The sequence below is a fragment of a genome, unplaced genomic scaffold (assembly GCF_019419815.1).
Source record: "Pyrus x bretschneideri cultivar Hongxiangsu unplaced genomic scaffold, Pyrus_bretschneideri_v1 Contig36, whole genome shotgun sequence".
Taxonomy (NCBI): domain Eukaryota; kingdom Viridiplantae; phylum Streptophyta; class Magnoliopsida; order Rosales; family Rosaceae; genus Pyrus; species Pyrus x bretschneideri.
Window position 1 is genome coordinate 262214 of NW_025999679.1, and position 26566 is coordinate 288779.

General features: G+C 39.2%; 3 protein-coding genes across 3 annotated transcripts; 1 reads left to right on the top strand and 2 right to left on the bottom strand.

The window, feature by feature from the left end:
• Positions 1–80: 80 nt before the first annotated feature.
• On the bottom strand, positions 81–4473 carry LOC103948653. Its single transcript, XM_009359692.3, has 7 exons — positions 4322–4473; positions 3154–3922; positions 2600–2772; positions 1245–1329; positions 1005–1151; positions 638–810; positions 81–381 (listed from the first exon to the last, which is right to left on the bottom strand). Exons 2-7 carry the CDS (start codon positions 3853–3855, stop codon positions 255–257), a joined length of 1407 nt encoding a protein of 468 aa, XP_009357967.2. The 5' UTR covers positions 3856–3922; positions 4322–4473; the 3' UTR covers positions 81–254.
• A 1777-nt stretch (positions 4474–6250) lies between these two features.
• On the bottom strand, positions 6251–7430 carry LOC103948718 (senescence-specific cysteine protease SAG39-like). The gene is made up of 2 exons (XM_018647819.2): positions 7007–7430; positions 6251–6843 (listed from the first exon to the last, which is right to left on the bottom strand). Exons 1-2 carry the CDS (start codon positions 7428–7430, stop codon positions 6251–6253), a joined length of 1017 nt encoding a protein of 338 aa, XP_018503335.2.
• Positions 7431–9266: 1836 nt separating this feature from the next.
• On the top strand, positions 9267–11541 carry LOC125480842. The gene has a single exon (XM_048592046.1). The coding sequence runs from the start codon at positions 9909–9911 to the stop codon at positions 11508–11510; it is 1602 nt and encodes a 533-aa protein (XP_048448003.1). The 5' UTR covers positions 9267–9908; the 3' UTR covers positions 11511–11541.
• Positions 11542–26566: the final 15025 nt, after the last annotated feature.

Here is a 26566-nt window from a genome sequence, read left to right on the forward strand (position 1 = left end):
GCCGAGACCAGTCGTTATGTGGGTGTTGATGCCTTCTCATTAGTTGTATGTAATGTTAGCTTCTGTTGCACGAATTGATATGTAGATTCTGAACGAAATTGAAACTTTATTTCAAAAATTACTTCGATTTTTTATTTTTAGTTACAGAAAGCACAGTTTCACCATAAAATGTTCACTTAACCGTTCTGAAAGTGAAATGCATCTACGTACAGCATTAGAACTTATTCACCAATCCAGTAATCTGTGTTAGCAATTCAGGCGTTTCCAACGCTCACCGCTCCTCCTTGTACAGGAGGCACTTGGACGTGAGCTTGCGATACGCTGTCCTCCTCATCTTCTTCATGTTCCCAGAGGAACTTAGCGTAGGCCGCAAGAACATAACTAAAAAAGATGGAACAAAATGTTAAAAGGTCATTTAATCCGATCACGCAAGCTATATTATCTTGTATATGATTAGAGATTTACTGGCAATCAAATATTTTGAGACAAATCCAATCTAAATGGCGATCTAGAGGATCGGGAGACCGAACAAATTCAAGAACCTATTCTCTCTGCCAATTACATTACTATACATTTGCAGAAGACGTTTCTGCAAGATCATTCATTAGAATCTCTGAGATCATGTAAAAATATGTACCTATCTTCAGGATTAGCTTGAACAGCTCGCTCAAAGTACGACAGTGCCTTCTTACTGTCATGATGAAGTTCCCACGCCAGTGTAGCATATTGTGCCATGATCTCACCGTCCCCAAGATCAGTTAGTATTGCCCGCAAATAGTGCTCCTCTGCTCCTTGAAGATCTCCTTTGGACTGTAACCAGTCACGATAACGTTAGACAAGTACGAAAGAAGCAATGAGATCATGTCCAAACGATCAATCACAAAACAAAATATGAAATAAATCGATATAATAGGGAAAGCATATCTGCAGTAGCTACATATTTTTGGTAAGTAGAGGTTGTATAAAAAAGCCGAATGATAGAGTGCAGAATGAACGTTTCTCACCTGCCACAAGAACTGAGCATAATTTCTTAGCAACAAAGCATTGTCAGGGTTCTCTTCAATCATCATCTTGTAATTCTCCTCGGGGTCGTCACTCCTTGAACCAGCCACTGCCGTATCAGGCACACTATCGCCAGCGACATCCTGCACCTGTTCCACAGGGCATTATATCATTTCCAGTAATGTAAGCATTCTCAAATGCCATCATATCTTCAACCAGAATATAAAAGACCAATAAAGCACCTCAATCTCATCACGACATGCTTCATCATCTTCCGAGTCATCCTCTATTTCCCAAAGAAAACTAGCATATGCTGCAAGAACATTGCTGCAATCCAGAAACAAATTATTAACTTTCAGTTGTGCTAAATTGCATTCTGATCATGATGTTTTTACTTTGCATCACTTCGGTGAACTGTTCTCGAATTTGTACAAAACCCAACCAATTCAAAGTATAAATCCAGATTTTTTGGTGTGAAAGTAGATTTCTGTTTTTCTTTGGAGAAAGATGTAATCAAGACTCATCTTTAAGTCCCAAGAGACAAACCGACAGCTTCCCCATAACTGTAGGGTCCCAAGACACATTCTTTGGAGGATTTTAGAGAGGAAAGGAGTACGAGTAGCATATATCCAAGCTATAAAGGATATGTACGATGGAGCAAGGACTGCCATAAGAACTCATGAAGGACAAACTGAAAACTTCCCTATAACTGTAGGGTTACACCAAGGCTCATCTTTAAGTCCTTACCTTTTTGCATTGGTAATGGATGAGTTAACGGGACATATTCAAGATGATATTCCTTGGTGTATGCTTTTTGCAAGCGATAGAGTGTTGATAGATGAAACTCAGGAAGGAGTAAATGCGAAGCTTAACCTTTGGAGAGAAATGTTGGAATCTAAAGGTCTTCGCCTAACAGAGTATATGGAGTGCAAGTTCAGTGCAAACAAAAGTTCAAATGAGTTAGGGTTGAGGATTGGAAATCAAGAAATATCAAAGAGCGACCGCTTTTGCTACCTAGGATCTATCTTGCAAAAGAACAGAGAGTTGGATGGAGACCTCAACCATAGAATACAAGCTGGACGGATGAAGTGGAAGAGTGCATCCGGCGTTTTGTGTGACTGTAGTATGCCACTGAAGCTCAAGGGAAATTTTTATAGGATGGCAATAAGGCCAGCAATGCTTTTATGGCACGGAATATTGGGCGGTGAAGCATCAACACATACATAAAATGGGTGTAGTAGAGATGAGAATGCTTCGTTGGATGTGTGGGCACACAAGAAAGGATAAGATTATGAATGAGGATGTTCAAGGTAAAGTAGGAGTAGCTGAAATTGAAGGAAAGAGGAGAGAAAATCGGTTATGGTGGTTTGGACATGTGAAACAAAGGCCTACTGACGCTACGGTTAGAAGATGCGATTACAGGACAGAGGTTTAGGCCCCAAGGGGTAGAGTAAGAACTAGGAAGACTTTGGAAAAGACTCTAAGAAAAGACTTAAAGAGTGCTTGGATCTAATGGAAGACGTGGCATAGAACGAAGCGCAATGGTGTTCTAGGATTCATATAGCCAATGTTGTTGTTGTAATCAAGAAAACGATACCTGTCATGAGGACTAGCTTGAGCTGCACGTTCAAAGTAACTCAAGGCTTTATCTTGGTCATGACGGAGTTGCCAAACCAGCTCAGCATACTGACATAAAGCCTCACCATCTGAAGGATTTGCTAGTGTAGCACGAAAATAGAACTCTTCAGCTCCATCAAAATCTCCCTTAGCCTGCCATGAAAGGGTTCAGCAAATTGCACAAGAATTAGAAATCAAGCTTTGTTCTGTAAACATTAACAAAGGCTTAGACGTTGCCTGCGACAACCACAATCTTACACAGATTTGAACACACATATTTAGATATTGACACTGTAATTGGAAAAAGACCCAAAATTTGTTGGGATTGCTTTGATCAGTGGATCAGAAACATAACATCTGTATATAGCACAATCGAGAATGGAAAATTGATTGGATATTTCTCTCAGTTCTACCATTTCTTAATTCTAAATAAAGCCCTAATCACAAATTTAAGCACAACCAAGAAGGGGCAAAGAAAGAAGAAAATAATAACAAAAAGAAGACATCTTTGAACAAAGAAATCTAAATCTTTACCTCTAAAGCTTGACCATACTTCCTAAGGAACAAAGGGTGGCAGGGATATTCATCAACCATCCGCTTATAATACTCTTCCGGGTTGCCGTTCTCATCGACATTTTCCATAGATAAATCATTATCCCAAGCATCACAACCAAAACCAGCACCACCAACCCCAAGCCCTGTTGCAAGGTACATGGGAGGACTGACAGGTGTTCTTACTTCTTCGTCAACGCGCAAAGTCCGGATCGCCTTCAAACCTTCCACTTCCTCTTCACCCTTCTCTTCAATCAATCGCATCTTCTTCTCAAAGCTGAAGCCTCCAAGCCCTGTCACGTCTATGCTATCTCCTATTGTAATACTCCTCTCCAGTGGTTCTTGTTTCGAATCTTGCCTCCGAATCATTTCATCACGAAACTCACTTGCTTTGTTAAATATATTCAAAGAAGGAGCTGTTTCCAGCATTGCGTTGTGATCATGTGTATATGAAGACTTTAATGGTGCAGCTGAATTCCTAAACTCTTCCATGTCACAAAAACTATAGACTAGCCGTCCTTCTAAGTTTCCGTCAGACAGAACTCGCCGAATGCCTTCCAAGCTTAAACTTTCGGATTCTTGATTAAATTCTGGGAACCCAGAAGCAGAATGCGAGTTTGGACAAGAAGAGTTGCATGAAAAAGATGTTTCAGTGACTGGGGTTGATAAGCTTCTGAGGTGCATTTCAACAAGCTTTATAAAACTAGTATTCTTTTACTTGTTTGAGGTTTACAATTTCTGTGCCTCTGACCTGTAAATTGAAACAAATATTGAAATTAATCACACCCTTGTTTAAAAATGTCTCTTGGTTCTTGTGTATTTATTCGATTCAAAAACCATAACTTAACACGAGTCTGCACCATGAAAATCACATCCCTAATACCAAAACCCAACATGCAACAAGATGCACGTGATTCCATGAATACAGATTGTAAAATTGGATGTCTCCAAACCAATCGAAAACATGAAATTCACCACAAATTTGGGGAAGCTTGTGAACAAATCCCCCTACCCTTATCTTTTCTGATAAATTTATTTCTGGGTTACGGGGCTTGAGTTCTAATCAAGTCATTGAATCAAATAATAGTCGTTTAAACCAATTTATTCATCCACTATATCTTGTATTTAAAAAGTAGTTTCAAAGGCATACCTGTCTCTGTGTCTCCCTTCAATTTTGCTGTCTGCGAGCTTCCTTGATGAAATGAGAGGGTGAGGGTGATTGGGGTGGGGTTTAAGTACCTATTGCAGTCGCAGATATTTTTTTTCCCTTTTTTTATTTTTTATTTTATGGTAAAACAAATTGAATTTGTCATTCAAGGATGTGGACATGTGAGAGAAACGTAAGCTGCGCCGTAAACTAGTATTTCACTGTGAGCTTTTGTTTATTGGTTTGGAAGGATATATTTTTCAATGTGTCCAAAACACAGTATGGTACGTCATGTGTTATATAAATGATGAAATTTTTGTGTTAAAAAAGTTAATAACATAAAATATAAAAAATTTCACCAATTATAACAACCCATGATATACTACTTTTGTTACCGGTAAAAAAGAAAAAAATTCTTTGCTCAAAAAGACAGCAAGCTGTGCCACGTGTACTTCCACGATTTCCGGCTACAGGTATGGTGCCTCTAAATTGATGTCTCTTATGTGTCTCTTTTCTACCATTTTGATATATGTTCTGAATTTTAACCTCAAATTTAACAGCGTTAATCTTTCAAGAATGAATTTAAAAAAAAAGTAAAAATGGATAATTAAAAAAACAACGCATTCTCGATGGTATTCACCGCCGGCGAAGTCTCTTTTACTCTTCCCTCTCTTTCCGATGAACCCACCCACTGATTGTTAATTTTACTTCTTGGGTTTCCTTTCCCCTCTTTTGTGGTTCACTTTCTCTTTCATATATAACCATCAAATCCTCCCCAAATTTCTCTCATTATTTTCAGGATTTGTTACAACTTTTACAGAAGATATGTTCAATTGGGATTTTCAACCAAAGCCCAGATTATATCCCTAATCAGTGACATTATTCCTAAGAAAATTAGCAATAGATTCTACCCAGAAATTAATCTGACAGAAGTTTGATTTGACTGTGGTTATTGAATGGGAAGATAATTATTTCAATCTTGGGCCAAGAGAGAAAGAGAGATAGAGGGAAGATCCGAGGGGAGGCTTTGGCGGCAACGAGTAAGAGTGTCCAGAGTCGGGTTACTGGCGGCTGATCAGGTTTATCTGGTTGCGTGGACAGCATCTGCTACTTCTTTGTTTTTTTATTCTTAAGTGTAGATGGAAGAGGCTTTGGCGACAGGAGTTGGGGTTGGCCGGCGTGGGTGACTTTCTGGGTTGCTAGGGCGAGAGACTGTCGGGATCCGGGGTGGGTGGGAAAGCGGTGGCTGCGAGCTTCTTTATTTTTAGTTTTAGTTTCTTTATTTTATTAAAAGTTAACGGGGTTAAGGTTAGGTTCAAATGGCTGGACACTTGTCAAAGAAATAAGAAAGGAGACATATAAGAGAAACCAAATTAGGGACAACAGACCCGTGGCCACAGTTTCCTAAGCAAAACGCCAAACATCGACACTTATTTCTTCCTTCTTCAAGATGTCAACCAGGGTGGCCATGGACTTCATTTTGGATCCTGTGATCTTCACTGGGGTGGGAATTTGGACAAAGTTCCAAGGATTCGAACAAAATACCTCATTCCTTATTTAAGGGTCCTTTCACATTTTTTTGTTCATGTGTAAAAGGTTAAATATATTAATTGTTTGGAAAAAAAAAAGTGCAAGTCTGAAAAACTTTTTACTTGAAATATGGTATAAAAATGTTATACCAGGACTTTTAGTGTGTTTGTTTGGGCTTCGTATTAGTTGGGTTATTTTGCATATCCATTGTTTTCTTGTTTAACGAAAAGGATTGGGATAAGTTGTTTATTTGGTAATTAATTTATAACACTTGGTAGTTTAGATACATATATATGACATATTGTACTAAACGTACAAGTTGATCGTGTACATATCATGACATATATACCTTGGAGGTATTAATATTATACATTGTAGGTATGGATTTTGATGGTAATCATATTATGCAGTGGGGTACGAGGCTTCCATAGCAATGCCACAAAGACCTTCCTTTGCCTCAACATCTCTTTGCATTCTTATGTACCCTTCCTCACCCCATTCTGCGCCCCATGAGTTCTTCACCAACCAATACTTGGTCCCATCAGCACTTACTCCAAAACCAACTGCAGTAACCCCGTGATCAAGACTTGTTCCACAAGTTCCTGTAAAGACACCACTTGAATAGAATTGAAAGTCGGAGCCACCAGCATCAATGGCAACAGAAATTGGTTGATTAGCAACAGCCTTCAAAAGGGCAGCTTCACTGTTTGCAGGCACATCTTCGTGGCCAGTTATCGTGGCTGCATGACTGGCCTCCTTCTTGGTGTTGCAAGTACCATCAACACCCGTGTAAGGGTAATTAGTTTCGGTACTAAGCCCATGGTTTTGAGTGATGAACTGAAATGCATCATCCATTAGACCACCCTCACAACCTTGGTCCACACCGCTTGTGTCACAATCGACTAGCTCCTGCTCAGACAAAGATATCAATTTACCAGTTGTAAGCTTAGTAATCCCTTCCATAGCTGCCACAGCTGAAAAAGCCCAGCAACATCCTGCAAGTATTTCATTGAAATTAAATATTTTGTTGTTTTTGATGGATGAATTAAATAATGGTTAGATACAGACATAGAGTTTTAATTTGCAATTCAATCCTAGTTAGAACATAAGAAACTATCTGATCAAGTTCCAAATTTGTTTCCAAATAAAATTGATTACCACATTGGCCTTGGTCCTTGATGGGTGTTACAGCTCCTTTCTTTCTCCAATCTACAGTAGCTGGTGCTGTAACATTTTCATATTTGAAAGAAGTCGTCTTTGTGGAACATTCATGCCCCATGAATCTATTTCTAGATGTTTTGAATTCTTCATTTGTAAGGTCTGCAAATTGATTGACCTTCAATTTGTATGGTTTATTTGCATCGTTGTTGGAAGATTCTATAAAATCCACATTTGCTTTGAATATATTGAAACGCTTCTCCTTCTCGTTAATGTCGGTATATACACGTCCATAACGAGCCATCCATTGCTCGTATTTCCCATACATTGATGCATCTTGAAGAGTGCGAGAAGTGGCGTGAGAGGACAAGGCTCCCAACATGAAGATCAAGGCAAAACACATGCACTTGCAGTAGTACTCCATGGTATAGCTAGTAAGGGAAGCAACTAGGGATTTGATGGAGTAAATGAATTCAAGAGAAGGTATACTGAAATGGTAGACTCTTCACGATTTATATAGATAAGAGATGACGTTGCTATCTCCGTGCCCTAAAAGTTGGTCTGTAAACTTCGTGCCCTATAAAATGTTCTGATATAAACCTGCAAGATTTTGCTTCTATGACTATTGTTTTAATTTAAAGTCACGATAAACTACTAGCAAAACTTATGTCCTTATGTGCATACTGGTTCATATTGGGCTTATTATGTGCTCATTGACAGTAAACTACGCGAGACTATACAAATACCTTTGTTTTATATGCAGAAGTTCTCATGCATGCTGCTACTTTTTATTGGATGTCACCCGATGGAAGCCATGCATGACTTCATCAAGGACTTCGTTGAATGATGTTCTTAAGAGCACCTCATCGCTAAATGTTGTGGATTCAACATTTTATATTTTGGTTGCCGGAAAGTTCTTCAATGGATGTGTATATGAAATGAAAAGTGTTATTAGCACTCCAAAAATCTCATTCTACACTTCTTACAAGTGTATTTTTCTTTCTAATTATAGAAAATTTGAAATGCAAAATGAGATTTTTGAATTGTCAATAACAATTCCCTATGAAATACTCGACGATTAGACCATTGAGCAGCTCCATGTAAGTTTATGTAATTGTTATATTTTACATTCATAAAAAGTATAAATTTTAATTAAATATGAATATTCGGGTCTTCAGATCCTGACTAAGATCCTGGATCAGACCCTCGGTCGTAGGTCTTATAAGGTCTACCGAAAGATAGGGGATGCGCCACATCGTGACACTACTGCCTCCTATTCTAGAGATAACATGAAACATGTCACCACGTTGATGTAGGAAGTTGAGGACTTGGATCAGAAGCTTGCGGCCCTGGATGCTCAGCTTGCGACTTGGGTGATAAGATGAGTCAGATCTTACACGCCCTTCAGTTGTCTGGCTTTCGATTCCCAATGCCACCAACTGCTCCTCAGCCATCTTTGAGCTCCCAACCACTCCACCCAGCAGATACCCAGTAGTCCAACCCAGCTGACCTTGACAACCTTCTTTTATAGTTTTATTTTATTTTTATTATTTATTTTTTATTTTTTTATATTTAGATATCATAAAAAAAAAAAAGGCTTGTACGTACATTGTCATATATATGTTTATTAATTATTTTAATTTAATTAAAATAATTACACAAAAAAATTAATTAAAATATGTCATTTAATAAAATAATTATAAGAAAGAAGAAAAAGAATTACGTTTTCGGCAATGAAAGATCTTTGTTGCATAAGATTAAAAGCAAGGAAGGCTATCGTCGTGCAACATCTTGAACGATGGAAATTTCATAATTCAAAAAAATTAAACTTACTCAAAAATCAAATATTATGGGACAAATTTCGTTGCATCATTGTTTACTCAATGAAACTATTCATTGCATAGAGGTTTACCTAACAACTAGTTATAGAGGTTTACCTAACAACTAGTTATCATCGCCATAAACTCAACGACAAATTGTCGTACCCTTTACTTTGGCGCGACGATAGATTTCATTCCCCTATCTTTGAGGTGACGAAAGAATTATCATCGCGAAAGCTGTTTAGACAGTAATAAATTATGCACGTACTAAATTAATGTGAATTATGCTTGCATTCATCTCATCGCTAGTCTTTGCTTTCCCTGCCAGCTAAAAGTCAAAGCTTTAGAATCTCGCAGCGTGGTTCTCTATCCAAATATAGCTTTAGTTAATAGACATAGGTGATGCTGGTAAAAATCACTGTTAGCTTTTAACCAAAAATGAAAAAAACAAAACAAAATTACTGTTAGCTGAAGACGATCACACATGATTCAAGGGACCATAAAATCCCACACGTAATTAGAGCCTAAATTTAGATTAGGGACTGTACATACATGTAACTAAACAAAAATTAACAACCCCCTCCCCTCTCTCTCTCTCTCTCTCTCTCTCTCTCTCTCTCTCTCTCGACTTTCCAAAATTAAACCTCTTTCAATAACAAAACGCGTGGGGTCAAACTCTCTATAACATCCATCGTCGTCGTTTGTCTTTCTCAAATAACAGACCCTCCTTGTTTAATGCTGTTTTTACACAATTCCACCTTGCAGCTGCCCTCTTTCTCTCTCCCTATCCCTCTTTTTTTTCCAAACATATTTTCCTTCCCCTTAGATGGCTCCCCTCACCTCTCGTCGTCCGTCTGCCTCTTTTCGGACGACGAGCAGAGCTATCTCCATCCTTTCCATCACCATCGCCATTTTCTCAACAACACACCAACGACGTCCGTCTTTTGGATTTCCTATCAATCGCCACAACAAAATACAATAGAAAATACCTAAATTCTAGATTCTAGGCTTAGCTTATAAATATTGAATTTTCTTTTTAAAAGATTTGGCTGCGATTTGAATAATTTCGTTCGATCGCGACCATGTCACAATCGATCTTAGCCCCATTCCAACTTTTGGAACTCAACGTGATATCGGCGCAGGACCTTGCACCCATATCACGGTCCATGCGCACTTACGCCGTTGCATGGGTGCATCCTGATCGTAAACTCTCAACCCGGGTGGACACCTCAGGCCACAACAATCCTACATGGAACGACAAGTTCGTGTTCCGGGTCGATGAAGACTTCTTGCATGACGACACATCCGCTGTCATGATCGAGATCTACGTCCTACATTGGTTTAAGGACGTTCATGTGGGAACTGTCCGTGTGCTGGTTGGGAACCTCATCCAAACCCCGATGCGACCCCACCACCACCACCCTCAAGTGGGCATGCGTTTTGTGGCGCTCCAGGTACGTCGTCCCTCGGGCCGGCCACAGGGGATTCTAAACATCGGCGTGGCGCTGCTTCACAGCTCCATGCGTAGCATGCCGTTGTATTCCCAACTCAGCACCTCAGCCGTTGGATATAAAACTTTGATGGGCGAGGACGACGCACCACGCAGCACCAAAACCCACCATACCGGAAGCCAAATGACGACGAATTCGAAACCCCAGCTACGGCGCACCAAGAGTGACTCCAGCTCCATGTTAGGGTCAGAGCTGAGAGACAAAGAATTCAAGCACAATGGTAAAAAGGGAAAAGCGAGTTCCGTGGTTATCTCGTCAGACATCAGCGCGAGAAAAAAAAAGAAGGGTCGCGGTTCCAAAGCGAGCTCGTTGGTTGGCGGCGCATCAGATATAATTTACAAGAAGGGCAAAAAGGGAAAAGCAAGTTCTATAGTTAGTGCGTCGGACGTTAGCTACCGAAAAGGGAAGGCGAGCTCCATGCTCAGCGCCTCGGATGTGGGCCCACCAAAGAGCTGGAAAGACAAAAAAGGAAAACCAAGCTCTGTACTCAGCGCCTCTGATGTCGGCGCGCGGGACCCACCGAAGAACGATGGCAGTAACAATGAGAAACCGGTCAGCTCTATCCTCGGCGCCAACGAAGCAGAAGAACCGTCGAGAAAGATGCGCGGCAGTCACAAACCCTCCCCGAAATTCCACCTGGTGGACAATTACGGTGCCACCCCTACGCGGAAGTCGACTCTGCCAGTTGGCAAGTCGCCGTTGCAGAGGTTGCAGTCGCCCTACGACGCGTATGCAACACCAAGGAAGTCGAACCTCATGCCCGTGCCGTTCATAACAGAGTCGGAGCTGGGGCCATCGCCGTCGGAGGTGGCTGCGGCGATCGCGAAGGAGCGAGTGGACCAGGACAACAAAAGCTCGGTGGTAGTGGGCGCGTGGAACGAGGACGACAGTGTGGAAGGGTTGCAATCGAAGCTGGAGCGGTGGCTAACGGAGCTCCCGCCAGTGTACGAGAGGGGAGAATTCTCGAGCTTTAAATCCAGTGAAATGCGCCATACACAGCGGCACAGCGAAGGAAGCAATGGGTTGTTCTCTTGCTTTAGTAACATATGTGGAATAGAGTGCTCCGTCGTATGCGGGTCGGGCGATAAAGAAAAACCTCGGAAGAAGAATAGGAGTAAGAATGGCCAGCGGGTCCATCGGAGCCCTTCAGTAGGAAATCTAAACAACGTCTGATCAACCCAAATATTGATGGGTTTACAAGTCGGAACTTAAGCGGGAAACATTCGAGGAGATGAGAGTAACGGCTTTGCTGGTGCTAATTACACCGAGATGTACTATTAGGAAAATAACAATTGATATATATATAAATTGGGGGTTGAGGTTCACACTGGGGGTGCGGAATAAGGTTGTTCACACTGGGGGTTGATGTTAGTGAGTTGAGTTGAGCTCGGTTAGGTCACATTGTTCCCATTTCCCACATTTTTAATTTTGTTTCTATCAAATTTCTGTTGTCTAATCTATATTTATCTCTACTAATTAATAAAACATCATTGTCAACCAAAATTCTATGAAATTACCAATTTAACCCTTTAATTAAAATAAAACATGAATAAGAAATATAGGACAGAAATGTAATTTCACACAACCAAATTTTCCTTTTTTTTCTTCCAAAGCCTAATTTGCATGTAATCTTAACATATCTCTAACTTAAAAAAAAAAAAAAAAAAAAAATTCTCACACACACTATGTGTGTCTATATGCTAGTATCTATTAATAGAATTCTCTTTATTAACCAAAAAAATAATAATAATAATATCATTATTGTCAATGAAAATTTTCAACGTCTCTGGCTATGACAAAAATGCATCTGCAAAACAATCAACACCTTTGATCAAGGACCTAAGCTTCACGCGCCCACGACGTGGGAGGGGGTTAGGCCAATAGATATCCGATGCCTAAGTCAGTTTCTTTGAGAATATTAAAGTGTTTAGGGCTTTTTAGGGTAGCAAAAGCTCCTGAAATTTGGTAGAATATGTGGTATATATAGGGGGTCAGCCATAGTGTTAGGGTTTTACCCTACACATGGCGGCATCCTATTGGCTAAGGTTTTATGGAGAAATATTATCAAGATATTAAATAGGAAATAATATCTTGAGATAATTGAGTAATTATCCCTAATTGAATTAAATAGGGATTACTTACTTGAATGGAGTCAATCTTCAATTGGGAATGTATTAAAGATAGGATTTGGGTAATTAGTCCTTATCTTTAATGCTTTGACTTTTCCTTACCAAGGGCAGGTGAATTGTGGACAGTCGTATTCAGCAGCTAGGACATTTAGGGGTGTGAACTGCGCTTGGGAGTATCTAAGGAGCCTGCCCATTTATTGAGGGCAATCTTGTCTTTCTTGAGCAAAAGTCTTTGTGTCGCCTCTAGAATTTTTGGAATTATTTTAGGCTCCACAAATGCCCCCACACCTGCTAGGTTGCACGTAGGAAAAAGACAGTAAGTGTAGAAATTCCAAGCTGCATGGGCTTGTAGAATTGTTTCCCAATTTGAACTTGATCTCCTTCCTTGATTTGGAGATAGAGTTCTTCTAGGAAAAGGAAACCAATTGTCCCCAATACCTATTTAATTATGCCTTAAGCAGGGAATTAAATAAATTTGGAGAACAATCATCATTCCAACAAGGAAAAGAGAAACCAGAGGAAATTTCCTCCCACCCCTAGCTTTCTTTTTCTCTTGCCCTTGCAAAGAGTCGTCTCTCGTTGTTGTTCTTCTTTTCCATGCCGCACCAAGGTAACAAAAATTTGAATTTTCTTCTTCTTGATTTTTTGGGAGTCTTGGGACTTGAAAAATTGGCTTAGCGAGGGCTGGGGAGGCGTGAGTGACATGGTAGGGATACCACAGGCCTGCTGTGCTGTGGTGGTGTGGCGATAGAGTTCGGTTGGCATGGGTCAGGTGTTTGGCTCGGCTTGAACCGAGGGGAGGCCAGCTTGGGCTGAACCTCTATGGCTATTAGGCATGGGCCTATGCAGGCGAGAGGAGAGAGCGTGGAAGAAACTGATGTGGGCCAACTCTTAGGTCCTGATGCTCTGGGCTAAGAGGCATGGGCCTTGCTGGAACGCATTGGGCGCGAATGAGGAGAGAGGAATAAGGCGCAGGCCTCCTCCTGTGCTAGGTTGAGTTATGTGGGCTGCATGCATAAGTGACCAAGGGCCTTTGGGCCATGTTGCTCAAGAGAGAGAGAGCCGGGTTTGGGCCGTGGGGCCTAGCTTGCTACTTGGCTAGTGCTGAAGGAGAGAGAGTAAAGGCGAGCTGGATTGTGAGGTTTCACGTTGGGCTCTGTGGTTTTTTTATTTTTTTATTTTTTTTTATCTCTTCTTGCGAGCTGCCTTCTAAATATTTTTCTTCATACTTTTTGCAAAGATTTCGAGATGTCTGCGTCCAATCGCAAAAGTGACGAATATCCTTCACCCTTGTACCGTCAAGGTGGTTTTTTCAGCAAAGTGGTCTACTTCAAGGCTGCATATGTCAAGATCAATTCCGATGAGTTGTTTTGGGATTTCCTTGAGACGTACAAGCATGCGATTCCATCAGAGGTTCGTGTCAAGTGGGTGAAACACGATAGCTTCCATGAACTGTGCGGCAGTGAGGGTGCCACTGCTAGGAAGAGGGCTATTAAATTCCATCTATATTACTTCGTGTTGGGATTTACTTTTCCTATGTCGCGTATTTTTCCAAGATGTGATCTGATCCATGAAATGCGCGCCTGCTCAGTGCTCCCTAAATGCAGTTCATGCGATGGTGGGGTTCTCGAACTTGAGCAGGTTCTTTAATCTTGACTTGACCATAAATGAGTTCTGGTACTTCTTTGAAATTGGCCACAAGTAAGGCGTGGGGAAGTTGAGGTCTCGCCATAGGTTGCTTGATGTTTCCTGCAAAGGTGATCATGAATGGGCGAGAGATACCTTAGAGGTAAGTGGAGAGTGGGAGTCTGACTCATCTCCTGAGCTGCGTGTTTTAACTGTCTTTATTAGTAGTAAGCGAACTGCTTTATTCATGGCCTGCTTGAATTTTTGTTGAGCTACTCCATGACTTCAATTTACTGATTGTCCTTCTTACTTTGTGTATATTCGGAATTTGGCTCAACTCCAAGAGCTTTGGTAGATATGAAGAAAATGCATATCGCCTTGGGCATTCTTACTGAGTACCGCGGGTAGTGCTGGCTGCTCAGTCCTATTTGTCGGGAGAAAGGTAGGCTGCCTTTGGAGGAAGAGATAAAGTGGATAAAGGATAAGGTGCTTGCTCGTCCAATCGCTGCTGTAAAGCTTGCTGCTAATGAGGCTGGATAGAAGAGATCTTCTTTACCTGCTTATGAGCCTTCAGCTAAGAAGAAACCAATGACTTATTCTGCTGCTCGTAGGGGCTTGTCTTTTGTTAAGAAGCTTATTATCGATTTGACTTCTCTTAAGGGGATGAAAAAGATCGTTGAGTTAGAGCCTATGAAACTTGTTACTCCGAAGGTAGCCACGACCATTGCTGAGAGGAGCAGAAATGTTCAATGGTACCCTCGATGTTTGGTTTATGTCGAAGGTTGGAAGCAAAGTTCGGTTCGACTTTTGAGAGGCTCGCCGCTATGAAGAGCAAAAAGGTGGATTCTACTGCTAAGGTGACGCTTGGGCCTGTTCCTCTTTTTGTTACGACTGTTTCAATTGCTGAGAAAGAGAAATCTGCTCGCACGAGCGATTGCGAGAGATCCACTGAGTCTAAGGCTAGAGAGTTTCTCGAGGATTGTACGGTGCTGAAGGTTGACCTGTTTGAGGAAGTTGATGCATACGCCAAGTTCGTTGACAATGTTGGGAAAGTTGTCATCTGCTTAGACTTTTTTACGAAACGTCCTGCCTACTTGAAAAGGTCCTCCCTGATTGCTACAATGCACAAGACTTTAATCCTGATAATTGAGTCTATGCGTGTTGATCAGGATTGGCAGAATTGGCAAGTGCTTACTAAGTGCTCAACGAAATGGCATAACGTGAAACCTTTTTTTGTTGATATAACAAGCCCATTATTTAAAAATCATAACAATGAACCACCACATAAATTAGAAAGCAAAAAATCTACATCCGAAAGTACCCAGAAGCTAAAATGATAGAAAGAAGGATAAGGGGTATTTATACGTACTTGTCATTGTTGCAATCCATTTTTTGAGCAGTAGCAGCAGCAACTCAACCGTCACCGCCCAAATGCCAGACCCTCTTTGCCTTCTCTCTTTACGCACAGACTCTCTATCTTGGGTGGAGAATCAAATTGAGAAACCCATCTGCTAAATTAAAGTGGGAGAGAGCAAGGAATTGACTCTTTGGATTCGAGAACATATATACGGAGAAAACTTTGAAAGATAGAGAAATAAACCAAAAAAATCAAACATGAGAATCAAATAGCTTACCAACTGGGTAGGTTTTTAATTTCTTATGCAGTACGTATGTAGCAGTTATATAGGTTGCAACAATATGGATGATATGCTCTTTGATGAAATAAACGACAGAGTCCTTCTTGACTTCCCTTAGGGGTACGACTTCAGCCCACTTGGAAAAGTAATCTTTTGCAGCTAGGATGCAGGCCTCTCCTGCGGATGACTTTGGTGTGATTGGTTATACGACATCCAATCCTCATGCATCAAACTACCATGAAATAACTGTAGGGTGTAATAGTTCAGGCAGTTAATGTATAGAGTACTCGAAGCAATTTTGCTTCTTCGAGAGAAGGTAACTTGGCTGCAATAATCACTGGCAATGTCTCAGAAGCACCTAAAAATTCATACTTCATATGGGCAAGCAATTGTTTCAAGTCTTGCTTCGATGCAACTTCAACAGCTGGATAAATTTTCAGTGGGGCTGATCCCAAAGCTTCGCAATGATGCCACCAACGCAGATTGTGTGGAGGGGCAGAATTGAGCATATTGGCAATTTCAGTAACTTCTTCAACTTCACCTCTAGGCATGGATGAATGAATTAGATAAGCTTCAAGAGGTTCAATTGGATGTTGTGCTCGAAACTGCTCACTTACAATATGATTCCAGATGTCAACTCTTAAACATTCTTCCTGATCTCTTGGATGCTTGATAGCTTCAAAAACCTTAAACACCACTTCCTTATCTTCAACTCACAATGTAATCAAACGGCTTTTGACATCAATCAGTAACTAAGAATGGACGGCCTAGTATAATTGGAATCTCACTATCTTCTTCCATATCAAGAATCAAGAAGTATGCAGATAGGATTAACTGATCAACTTGAACCAAGACATCTTCAATAATTCCTTTGGGGTACGTGGCAAATCAATCTGCTAGTTGTAGAGACACAAGAGTAGGTTTCATTTCACCCAAAGCTAACTGTTTAAAATTTGAATAAAGAATCAAGTTAATGCTAGCACCAAGATCACATAAAGCTTTATCAAAAGAAGATTTTCCAATTGTGCAAGGAATCGTAAACTCCCTGGATCGATCAACTTTGGTGGCAACTTCTTTTGCAAAATAATGTCACTCTTCCGAAAGCATTACTTTTTCGTTCTCCAAAAACCTCCTCTTGTTCATGCATGCATCCTTCAAGAACTTTGCATTACTAGGAATTTGTTTCACTACATCAAGTAGAGGTATGTTAAATGTGCACTTTTGTAAATAACTCTAATATATGAGAAAAGTTTTGATCTTTTTTAGCCTTATGAAGCCGCTGAGGATATGGAACAGGTGAAACATCGGCCTTCTCCAAAATCGAATGTTCTAAAAGTGAAGAATATAATGTATCAGAACCAATGTTAGGCACTTGAGCAGCTGAATTCATAAAACTCTCCTCTTGTGCTTTGGTGATGACATTCTTAGACTTTTCAACCAACGTCCCATTTTCTTCATCATTCGTCTATATAGTTCTCTCATTCCTGAGTGTAATAACCTTTAATTGCTCCATGTTCCTCAGATTAATCTTAGTTTAACTGGGAAACTTGCCCTTCTCCCTCTCAACCATTGTGTTTGCAATCTGCCCAACTTGATCCTCTAGCTTGCAAATAGATGCTTGCTAATTTTGTAGAGAAGTTTGAGTTGCTTGCATGAAATTGTTGGTGTTTTGAGTGAGAGTATTGGTAATTTGAGCCAATTGAGCCGTCATATCTTCCATTGCACTTTTATTGTCTTCATTGTTCTAGAATGGTGGAGGTGGGTTCACTTGATTTTGTTGATTGTTCTTCCAAGCAAAATTGGGATGATGAGGTCAACCAGGATTATACTTATCAGAGAATGGATTAAACTGTTGGCTTAAAGTTTCCAATTTGATTGGCTTGTTCTTCAATGAACTCGGGAAATAACCCTTTATAGGACAAAATCCATACTAGAATGTGTACCTGCACAAATTTCACACATATTAGAAACCATCTTTGACTGATTATAAGACATTAAAGAATCAAATTTCTTATTTAAGTTAGAAATTTGGGTAGCTATAGCCATAAATGCATCAATCTCATGTACGTTAGCTTTCTTTAGTTGTTCTCTTTCTCCACCCCAATTTTGAGAATTGGCAGCAAGGTATTGAACAATGCAGATGCCTTATCGACAGTCTTAGTCATTATAGCACCCCCACTGGCAGCATCTTTCATTCACTTATTGTCAGCGCTCAAACCTTGATAGAAAGACTGAAGCTGCAACCCTTGTGGCAAACCATGATGTGGACATTTTAGTAACAAGTCTCTAAATCTCTTCCAACTCTCATAGAAAGGCTCGCCTTAGAATTGAGCAAAAGTCATTATTTCATTCCTTAGCTTCACAGTCTTGGAAGGGGGGGAAAATTTTCTGCAAAAAATTGTTGGCCAAATCATTCAAGTAGTTATCGAATTCAGTAAAAGTGAATTGAGCCAATTCTTCGCCTTGTCTTTCAGGGGAAATGGGAACATGTGTAATCGGATAGCCTCACTTGGCACATGATGAATCTTGAGAGCATCACATATCTCGAGGAACTCATTGATATGCAAATTAGGATCTTCAGTAGTCAAGCCATAAAATGATGGCATCATCTGAATGAAAGATGGCTTCAATTCGAAATTGTTGGCAACAACTTCCGATTAAACAATGCGTGATGGTGAGGTTGTTACAGTAGGAACTGAATACTCCATCAATGTTCAGTTCTCATTCGGATGAGGGAGAGCCATTTTGTCAGTTGGTTCTTGCTTAGTTTGCTCTCTTTGTAAGTGCAGGAAAGTCCTTTCGATCTCCAGATCAAATAGTGCAAGCTCTAAACTCCGAGAACGGTGACCATGTATGAACTTCAAAGAGTACTTGGAAGCAAAAGAAAATAAAAACAAAAATTAAAAAGGTAAATTACATTTTCATACCTCAGGTTTGAGGCCTATTTCAATTCCTTACAACATCTTCAAAACATTTCACTTTCATACCTTAAGTACTATTTTATTTCAAAATAATACATCCATTACATTTTTCATCCATGGATCCATTAAGTGCTGATGTGGCTGCCATATATCTGCCACGTGGCTACCAAATGTGTGCCATGTGGCAAAAAAAATAATTTTTTTTAAACCTGAATTTTCAAAAAATAAAAAGAAAAAAGAAACCCATCCCCGACCCACCCCCTTCTCCCATCCATCATCACCCACCCCAAAATCCCACCCGAGCCACCCCTCTCTCCCATCCCACCATCACCCTTCCCAAAAATCCCCCATCACCCACCCTAAAAAATCCCACCCGATATTAGGTGGATCTACCACAAAACCAGTCCAAAAATCATCTCAGACTCAAAATCCCCATCTCAAACTCCCCAAGATGAATCTACCACAAAACCACCCGTGATTAGGTGTGATTCGAGGTCTCTGTGCAAGGGAGGTGGGTTGTGCAGTTTTTTTTTTTTCCACCCTTTTCCTCTCCTTCTTCTTGTTCTTGTTCTTCTTGTTCTTCTTGTTCTTCTTCTTCTTCTTCTTCTTCTTCTTCTTCTTCTTCTTCTTGCAGGTGGGGAACTGGATTTGGGTTTTTTCTTTTTTCCTCCCTCTTCCTCTTCCTCTTCTTCTTCTTACTCTTCTTCTTCTTGCAAGTTTTTAGGTTCTTCAGGGTTGTGGGTCACTGGGGGAAGGGATAATGGTTTTTTTTTTTTTTTTTTGAGAAAATTCAGGTTTTAAAAAAAAAATTTAATTATTTTTTTTGCCATGTGGCACACATATGGCAACCACGTGGCATATATGTGGCAACCACGTCAACACTTAACAGATCCATAGATGAAAAATGTAACGGATGTATTATTTTGAAATAAAATAGTACTTAAGGTATGGAAGTGACATATTTTGAAGATGTTGTAAGGAATTGAAATAGGCCCCAAATCTAAGGTATGAAAATGTAATTTACCCAAATTAAAATCACACAAATAACAATAAAAATAAGTTAGAAATAGAATTAATTCAATCCTCGTCGATGGTGCCAAAAACTTGTTGCGAAAATTAGATAACCAAATTAATCTCATCCAATCTCGAATTTTTGTGCTTGCAAGTATACGAATCAAATGATAGGATAGCATATAAGCACATATATCGTCCCACAAAGATTGAATTGTTTCTAAAGTCTTGCTAACTAAATTGAAACAAATTATAATTGAGAAGGTTTAACGAAAAAGAGATATGATTTGAATTTAACTAAAATTGAAATACGACTTGAAAATAAAATGCATTAAGTAATAAAATTAAAAACATAAGAAAAATACGACCTAGGGCATCCAAATTCACCGTAACCATTTCTATTTAATTCCCTTAATATGTTATCCTCAAGTAATTCCCCAATATTGATGATCAATTTTTCCTAAATTATTCAATGGTCATGGCATCTGGTTGCATCAAAAGTATCCTTACGTGTTAACCATCTATGGTATCTAGATGAATTGAAACAAGTAAGAATCAATTAAGCTCTATGGAAATCGATAGAAAATCATACAAACCCTAATTCCATGGCATCTACAAATAGGTGTTCATGGTATCAATTGCAAGAAGTTAAACCCAAGTTAAGTATGACATCTACTCTAACTTGCATCAAATCAACTTAATTGAAATCTGGATAGTGATCAAACATCTAAATAAAAATCATGCGCATTATGATTAGCAAAACATACTCAATAAACATGAAAAACATGATAGTAACAATGCCACAAAGAAATTGAGTATTCATGATCAAGCTACATCGCGCCCTAGCAAAGAAAAGAAAAAACAAAGAAAGAACTCTTCCCCCTTTTCACTTCTTGCCGATACCCCCTTTGAAATATTGTGATGTATGCTTTTTTCTTCTTTAAGGAGAATGAATCTCCTTGTATAAAGCAAATGGCAAGCAAGTGTTCAAAAGCAATTAAAAGCCCACTAATTACTAATCCTAATGGACTTTAAGTACTTATTTAAGAAAATGAAAACTAAACGGAAAAAATTAAATAAAAGTTAGGAATTAAGTCTCTTCTAAAGTCCATTGAATAGCATTCTCATGTCCATTTGATTTCCAAAAACGTTGTTGCCTCATCTTCTTACAGTAATGCATGTCTTTGTACAGTTAATTAGCCTCTTGCTCCACTGAAATTACTCTAGACACCCAAAAAGCTCGTTTTCCACTTCTTTTTCATGTAACTCCAATATTGAATGCCTATAAATAAAACAATAGAATTTAGTGCATTTAACCCATTCATATATACAAAATCCAAAAGAAACATATGATGAAAATATGACAACATCAACATTTAACAAAAATGCAGCTCTTTGCATCACCAAACAACATTGACCTTCGGACACATGAATCCCTAGGCAAGAATTCGACAGTGTGATCATTTGGTAGCTCCTTTTTAATAGCTCAGCCTCAACTTTGTTTTTCCTGTGAAGACCCCTTTTTTAGAGTTTAGAGTTTCACCTTGGAATCCTTATATTCATTTCATGCTTTCAAATCCAATTTCCACTTTAAGTCTTTGCTGATTAGAGTTTGTAACCAAGAAACTTTCCACATCCATATTTTTCTTTATCAAGCAAAATAGAGATGATCCATAACCTTCCAATATCCAACCTTGCTTTCCTTAACAGGTTTTGTAACCTCTATCCTTTGCATAACCATTGGCATCATTGTCCTCGCAGTCATACGGATTTAACTTCAGGACAGTGTTGAGATTCTTCAGAAGGTTCTTCTTCACTAGAGCCCTCTGGGTTTTTCTTTGAAGAAGAGCTTTTTAATCTACATGACAATAGATTGAACCTCTTTTTGATTTGCCTGACCATAGATTGAACATCATTAGAGTTGATGATCTTTGCCAAGTCAACCCTATAGAGTCCTTGGGAAAACTTGTGTGCTAAGGGTTAGGGCTTGTCTCCCCCAAAAAATTGTACTCTTTCTGCCCTATTCATAGGACTTTGATGATAAACATGTGCTTACACGTTTTGAGAATTAAAGCTTTATTCAGGTCATTGATCATGTTAGAATAAAGTGCTTCAAACTTTTGATCCTTTGTTTCCTAATCATGGAGTAATGTTTTAATTTGACAAATCTTTCCAAAGTACATCTAACTCTAGAGTAATGGGTAACAAAATAAAACACGAACAAGCTGCAGGTTCGGGACAGAGCACAAAAGCCCCTAGGTAACATTGATTCGAAAAAATATTACCTCCCAAACTTGGTGTTTATAAGGATTTTCACTACGATAATCGGTCTAAGCCCATGAAAAACCTTTTAACTCGTACTTGCCATGATGCATTGGTCGGATTAGGGATGAGAAAGTGAAAGAACTTCGCCCGTAATGTCCTTTCGAGCTTTGACTTTGATGAGTCGTTCTTCTTTTAGTGGATGTGCCCCTCGCTCATCCACCTTGCCTCATTCCAGGTTTGAAAATTTTAAAGTTTGCAATATGTCACCCAAGAAATGGCTTTTTTCCCAGTTCAAATGCATGTCCATCCTTAGTGAATCTTAGGTGAAAGTTCATTAAGGACTTGGTTGCTTGCATATGGGTCAAAAACACCTTTGGAATCATTTTGACAGACCCTATGAGTCGAACCTGAGCGTTTTCGATCGGACTACACCTAGCTGACTTGGCCAAGGAATTTTTGACTATCAAAGCTCATTTGGAATAAAACTCTCTTGAGGATTTCCTAGTCTGGATGCCACCTTCAAACGTGTTACATAACGTACTTGACTTTGTACGTTGGTCCAGGATAGAAGTAATTGTACTTAGGGTCAAGACTCAGAGCCATCCGTCGAATGATTCTCAAATCGCCCTTTTGATTATTCCGTCGAATAGTGTAGAGCCCAAGTTTGAATGTTATAACCTACAACCCATAGGTTGTATAAACTTTTCAAAGGCCAGATGGTGTATTGGACTTCTGAGCCGGGAGGCTATGTCCCTGATGCGAGATTTATGCGCACAAATTAAACCCTCTTTTTGACAATTGTAGTATAAGTATAAGTAGGGATCGTTCTGGACCGGGGATTAGGAGGGATTGTTAATCACTTGGATTTTTGACTCAAAAACGTAAAAACAATATAAAACACTAAACTAAATTGATTTCTAACTAATTTGACAATAAAGTAAAGGGGGGATTGTGTTTGGACAATATTAAATTAAATGGACAAATTGTAATTAAAGGCAAAACGTAAATATGAATGAGATGAAAATATGGATAATGGAATAGCCAAGGGGTTCATCTCCACACATGTTATACTTGCATATAAAATTGATTCTCAGTTGGTCTTTCGATAAATTATGAAACTCGACACTCCAAGTTAATTAGGTCCGCTTAAATTAACCTTCAAATTTCCCTAGAATCATTGAATTGGATGAATATGCATCGCAAACAAATTATTCCTAACAAGTTCTCTATATGAACAGCATGATAAAGATACAAGTTAGAATCATTACGTTCTTTGGAAATTATAAGCATCGACAAGGCATTTGTAACTATGAAAAGCATGATACTCTTGCCAGGAATTCAATTAACGCGATTGTTTATAAGCAACCTCCACTACTTGTGAATATAAGTTCATAACTATTAGGTGAAATTCACTTATATTCTAGCGTCATATTTATGCATGAAAATTAAGCGCGCATTCTTAATAAACATTCATAAATAAGTTATCAATCAAACGGTTAAACAAATTGAATCCACAACTTATGAAATTCCAACCAAATATAATCAATTCATATTGCAAGTATAACCATGGTTTCGAATCACCCCCTAGCTAACTAGGGGGATTTAGCCTCTCATGTTCACAAAAAGAGAATTACAAATGAATTTAAACATAAAGCACAAAGGATTGATTACACCTAGAACGCCCAACGAATCCACGTGAATTGGTGCGCGTCGAAGCTCCTCTTTCCTCTTCTCCTTCTGCGGCAGATTGGTTAAATGGTGTTGGTGGATGATTTGCGGGTTTAGGATGGATTTAGGGAGGATTGGTGGTGTAGGAAGGTGTGTAAGGTGATGGAGGAAGGTTGGTATGGTAGGGGAATGGCACGGCAGAGAATATGGTGTGTAGAATGAATTATGGGAGAATTGTGCTCGGATTAATGGGAGTTAGAATAATGGATGATTAGTGTTGCACGGATGATCCCCTAGGAATTATGGAATATATGTATGGCCGAATTGAATAATAAGGTTAGTGGAATGGTAATGCACGGATGATGGGGATTTAGTGGCAAAAGCAATAGGATAGAATACGGGATAATGGGAAGTGGACGGCAATATATGGATAATGGGATATGGTGCTCGGTTTTAGGTGAAGATAAGTGGGAGATAATGGCATGGAATTAGGGTTAGTGGAATGAATGGAATGGTGTGAATAATGAATGGGAAAATGGGAAGTAGATGATTATAAATGGAATAATGGGCTAGTGCGGATGGTGGGATGTTTTGTTTAAGGGATTGTGGAAGGGAAAAGTGGATGTAGTTTAAATGGGATGAAAGGTAATGCACGGGTTTTGGGTGGGAATTAGAATAATGGGATATGGCTTAGAAAAATAATGGGAAATGGTTTAGAAAAATAATGGGAAGTGAATGATGGATGGAATTGTTTAGGCTTATGGAATGCACGGTTTAGGGATTTAAATTAGGTTATGGTGGTGGAATTAATGGGGTTAGTGGAATGGTTAAAAATGGGATATAGTGGTGTAGGTGGAATGGTGGGGGGATATTAGATTAGAAAAATGGCATGGTGGAGGTAATGCACGGTTTGGTGGATATGAATTGAATAATGGGATAAGTGGGATTTGCGGCTTAGGTTAGATTAATGGGATAATGGGCTGCATGAATTAGGGTAAAATAATATATGGGGGGCCACGGCTTAGAAGAATATTTAGGATGAATGGCTGATTAAAAATATCAATGAATGGTTTATTAGGATAAATATGCCACGGCTAGGTTTATGGAATGGGAGAAAAATAATAAATGGTGGCTGAAATAAGAAATGGCATGCATGGGATTTATGGGAGAATTTGGGAGAGTCTTTTTGGGAAGTCACGGCTGAGAAGAAAATATAAAAATCTAGTGGCTACGGCTTAGGGAATGAATTATGGGAATGAATGGATTGAATGGCTTACAAAAATAGGAATTTAAAACATAAATATAAAGGTGCGGCTAGGAAGGGAAATAGGGCTAGGGCCTTGGTTTTGTGTCCTAAAGTGCCTATAAGGCCGTCAAAGTGGCTAGAAAATACGGACGTTTACGTTTAGGAAAGGTTACCAAAACGGGAAACTTAGGGTTAACTTTCCTAAAATAGGAAACCTTGTTTGAGTAGGATTCCTCGTTTTGGTAAGAATTCATCGTTGGAGTAGGATTTCGTCGTTTCTTCAAGTCTTCAACTCATTCGTTCCTTTTTCGCTCCAAAAGACTCCAATTTGCATCTTCTTGCACACTTTGGCCTTATAATCTGAAAATACACAAAAGTGGCCTTAAACACTAAAACAACTCAGTAAACACAACATAAATGCAAGAGAACAAGCTAATTAAGTCGCATGAATATGCTCCTATCAAATTCCCCCACACTTAACTTTTGCTAGTCCTCGAGCAAAACAAAACAAGTAAATTAAACAAGACGAAACAAAACATACAAAACATAACCTAAACCTTCCAACGTTTGCCTCAGGGATTTCCAATGAAACATGACATGTCTAAGATCATTACACACATAGCTTTTAGTCTTCTTTCCCCTCAAGCACATACTTACTCATAGTCACCATTCACTAGTTCGCATTTAATCAATTAAAACATATTTTGAATGTAGTAACATGCCTTAGAGAATTCCCTTAATTCCTCACTAGTTGTGCACTCAGTTTTCACTCAGATTTTATGACTACACACCCTACACTAGTTATATGTGAGAAGATTGATGTAAACATGAAAAACTAGTACTCACATATGTTATAACAAAGAATCGCAATTTCTGGAGTAATTAAACGTGTTTAGATATGATCTCATGAATGGAATGCTACTACTTAGATGCGAGAACCAGTGACACCATATGCTCATACCAAATTCAAACTCCACAATTGAAATGCACAACACTCAAGATAGAAGTCAAGGGTTGTAACAGGGCTTGGGGTTTTGGCTAACAAGGGAAGGTAAGGATAAACAAACGTTCTTTAAGCAATAATAAGTAAAGTAATGAAATTAAGACCTAAAATTCCCTTAGAATGCAGAAATCAACTTTTAAACAAATAGGGGAGATTCAAACAACTCTTAGGGCCTAATTCATTGTTTTGGGCCCTTACTTCAACAACCAATACTTTAGAACTCTTTTTCACTTCTTTTCAACTCTTTTTCATTTTTTTTTTTTTAACCGTGCCTATGGCACAAAAACTCACATCCATAATCCTTCCCCCACACTTATTTTCTGCAACACATTAATCAAAAGGAATTCATTGCTTACTATGCTTCAAGAACAAGGGTACGGAAGGTCCTAATCTAGGCTAGGTAAGGATAATGTGGGTTAACAAAGAACATGGGCTAACAAGGCTCAACGGGGTTAAATCCTATAAAACAAATGAAAAGGGAAATATGGTAATTTGGCTATGGTGTTCACTACACAACTTCATCTTGAATACGTGTTATGCAAATCAATGACATGCTTTGAATGAAATGGGCATGAGTTCTAGCATTTGGAACTAAGTGATGAAACGCCTTCTAAGTAGTAACCAAACAAAGAATAATGAGATCATGCAACGACTTTAGAAAACAATGACGCACAGATTATTACTCTCCAAATAACGTTTAGGCTCAAATCTCACAGGGATGTA